The sequence below is a fragment of the Gouania willdenowi genome, unplaced genomic scaffold (assembly GCF_900634775.1).
Source record: "Gouania willdenowi unplaced genomic scaffold, fGouWil2.1 scaffold_311_arrow_ctg1, whole genome shotgun sequence".
In the NCBI taxonomy this organism is placed as follows: domain Eukaryota; kingdom Metazoa; phylum Chordata; class Actinopteri; order Blenniiformes; family Gobiesocidae; genus Gouania; species Gouania willdenowi.
Window position 1 is genome coordinate 241190 of NW_021145072.1, and position 3396 is coordinate 244585.

Genomic DNA, 3396 nt, shown 5'->3' on the forward strand with positions numbered 1-3396 from the left:
GGGAAAAAAACGAGAAAAATAAGTGACTGTCAGTCAGTTCATCTAGGTTGTCTGATGCAGCTTCAAAAACACTCCAATCAGTGCAGTCAAAGCAGTCCTGTAACTCCTGCTTTGACTCCTCTGTCCACCTCTTTCCAGTCCTTACTACAGGTTTAGCAGATTTAAACTTCTGCCTGTTGGTTGGGATGAGGTGAATCAGACAGTGATCAGAGAGCCCCAAAGCTGCACTGGGAACAGAGTGATATGTGTGGCACACACTGCTACAGTGTAGCAGTGGTCCAGTGTGTTAGCACCCCTGGTCGGGCACTTTATATGCTGTCTGTATTTAGGGAGTTCGTGGGTTAGATTTGCTCTGTTAAAATCCCCGAGAATGATAAGCAAAGAGTCAGGATGTTTTTTCTCCACGTCTGCTATCTGGTCGGCCAGGTGCTGTAACGCCTCTGTTACACAAGCCTGAGGTGGGATGTAAACACCGACCATGACAAACGAGGAAAACTCCCGCGGAGAATAAAACGGTTTACAGTTTATGAAAAAACTCTCCAGATTAGGGCTACACGTCTGCTTCAACACTGTGACATCTGTACACCAACCTTGGTTAATGTAAAAGCATATTCCGCCTCCCCTCGTCTTCCCAGAGAGCTCTTTTACACGGTCCGCTCTGAGGAGCTGAAAGTCCGGTAGATGTGGAGAGCTGTCCGGGATGAGTTCACTGAGCCAGGTTTCAGTAAAACACAGGGCGGCGGATCTGCAAAAGTCAGAGTTTCTAGTGTTTAGGAGCAGCAGTTCATCCATTTTATTTGCCAGAGAGCGGACATTCGCCAGGTGAATGGATGGAAGCGCAGTGCGTAATCCCCGCTGCCTCAGTTTGACGAGCGCGCCTGCTCGTTTACCCCGTCTGCGTCTGCGGCGTCTCCTGCAAATTCCATAGAGAGCTGCAGCTCCTCCGGTGAGCATCTCCGCATAACTTTCTGGTTCAATGAGAACAGAAAAAAGATCAGCAGAGGACTGTCCTACGTTTATAGTTATTCTCTGGTGAAAGAGACCAGAGAAGGGGAGCAAGAAACTACAAAAAAGAAGAAAAACGTAACAACTATGAGAGAGCGCAGTACCGAGGCAACCATCCGCGGCGCCATCTTGGTTTTTGAGCTATGTGAAGAAGCTACAGTACCAATAGAGAAATACGTTTTCCGGATTAATATTTTTTTTATCTGTTTTCCAAATATTTTCACTAAAATCAGAGTTAATAACTTTTAAAGCATAATTAAAAGGAAGAAGAAAAACATTATGGTTCAATGTCTGCTTAAATAATTTATTTCTCTTTTTTAATAAAACATTTTTTCAAATAAAGTAACAGCAACTGTGGATTTAATGTGATCTACAGTGACTTTACTCTCACTGTTCATTAAATATGTATTCATTAGATATGTTTCTATTGTGTCAGAGAACAAACCATCATAATTTAATCATAAATAATTTTTTACTTAAAAAATTTCTCCTGAAATCCATTAAACATTCAAACTATTGCACTTTTACATTCAGCTGCTGAGGCACAGCCGACTGTCCACATTACTACAGGAGGACTGAATCAATGCTAAATACTAGAGGTGATCTCAGTGAGATGGACTCAGAAACATTAGTAAAGGAACGTTCCACAACAATGAGAGTGTCCTGTTAATGTGCTGCTTGTCTCTGTCCCTCAGTTTGTGGACATGTCTCCTGCCTGCAGTGGGATGTTTGAACATCACTTCCTGTGCTCCATCTGTCTGGAGGTGCTCACTGATCCAGTCACCACACCATGTGGACACAACTTCTGCAAAACATGCATCAGCACACACTGGGACACCAGTACCACCAGCAGGTGTCCCGTGTGTAATCAGGTGTTCAGCACTAAACCTCAGATGAAGGTCAATATTATGATGCGTGAGATGGTTTCTCAGTTCAGACGTGAATCTGAGAAGAAAGCAGCAGCACCAGGAGAAGTTCCCTGTGACGTCTGCCCTGGAACCAAAGTGAAGGCCCTGAAGTCCTGCCTGGACTGTATGGTCTCCTACTGTGAGACTCACCTGGAGCCTCATCTGACTTCATCAGGCCTGAGAAGACATCAGCTGGTGGAGCCTGTGGAGAACCTGGAAACCAGGATGTGTCCAAAGCACAGCAAACCTCTGGAGCTGTTCTGTCTGAGCGATCAGACACATGTCTGCTTGATGTGTTCTGTTTTGGAGCACAGGAGTCACCAGTTAGTCCCTCTGGGAGAATATCTGTTTGAAGAAAAGAAAGTTTATCTTCAGCAGATGATCCAAAAGAGACGAGAGAAGCTGGAGGAGATCAGAGAGTCAGTGAGATTCAGGAAGGAAGCAGCAGACAGAGCGAAAGCTGAAGGTGTGGAGATGTTCACCGCTTTGATGGAGCTTGTTCAGAGAGGCCTGAAGGAGCTGATGAAGACAATGGAGGAGCAACAGGAAGTAGAAGAGAGAGAGGCTGAAGGTTTGATCAAAGAGCTGGAGGAGGAAATCTCTGAGCTGATGAAGAGAAGCTCTGAGGTGGAGCAGCTCTCCCACTCTGAAGACCACCTCCTCCAACACTTCTGCTCCCTGAAAGCTCCTCCAGCCACCAAGGACTGGACAGAGGTCATGGTCCATCCATCATCATATGAAGGAACTGTGCTGAGAGCTGTGGCTCAGCTGGAGGACACACTCAGTGACGAGATGATGAAGATAAAGATGTTAGAGATGAAGAGGCTGCAGCAGTTTGCAGTAGATGTGACTCTTGATCCTCTTACATCTAATCCTTACCTTGTCCTGTCTGATGATGGAAAACAAGTTTACTGCAGTGACGTGTGGAAGAACCTTCCAGATAATCCAAAGAGATTTTCTAAATATATTAATGTTTTAGGGAAGCAGAGTTTCAGTTCAGGTAGATTTTACTTTGAGGTTCAGGTTAAAGGAAAAACTGAGTGGGATTTAGGAGTGGTTAAAGAATCCATCAACAGGAAGGAATATATTACTGTGACTCCTAAGAATGGTTTATGGACTGTGGCACTCAGAGATGGAAATGTGTATAAAGCATGTGGAGATCCTTCAGTTATTCTTCATCTGAAGTGTGTTCCTGAGAAGGTGGGTGTGTTTGTGGACTATGAGGAGGGTGTGGTCTCCTTTTATGATGTAGATGCTGCAGCTCTGATCTACTCCTTCACTCACTGCTGCTTCACTCATAAACTACACCCATTCTTTAGTCCTGGTTTAAACTATGGTGGTAAAAACTCAGCACCTCTGATCATCTGTCCTGTCAATCAAAGTGAATGATCAGTGTCATGATGAAGTCTCACCAACAATAGATTCAATGGTTCTCTGCAACCATTCACTTCTCCAGGTTGGTTACACACTCCATCCAACCTAA

The 3396-nt window shown here is 44.6% G+C and overlaps 1 protein-coding gene across 1 annotated transcript; it reads left to right on the forward strand.

Annotated features, from left to right (window-relative positions):
* Positions 1–1527: 1527 nt before the first annotated feature.
* LOC114459415 (E3 ubiquitin-protein ligase TRIM21-like) lies at positions 1528–3396 on the forward strand. The gene has a single exon (XM_028441671.1). It carries the CDS (start codon positions 1710–1712, stop codon positions 3300–3302), a length of 1593 nt encoding a protein of 530 aa, XP_028297472.1. The 5' UTR covers positions 1528–1709; the 3' UTR covers positions 3303–3396.

Excerpts from the sequence above, each read along its gene's own strand:
- LOC114459415 (XM_028441671.1), top strand. The coding sequence starts at position 1,710 with ATGTCTCCTGCCTGCAGTGGGATGTTTGAACATCACTTCCTGTGCTCC.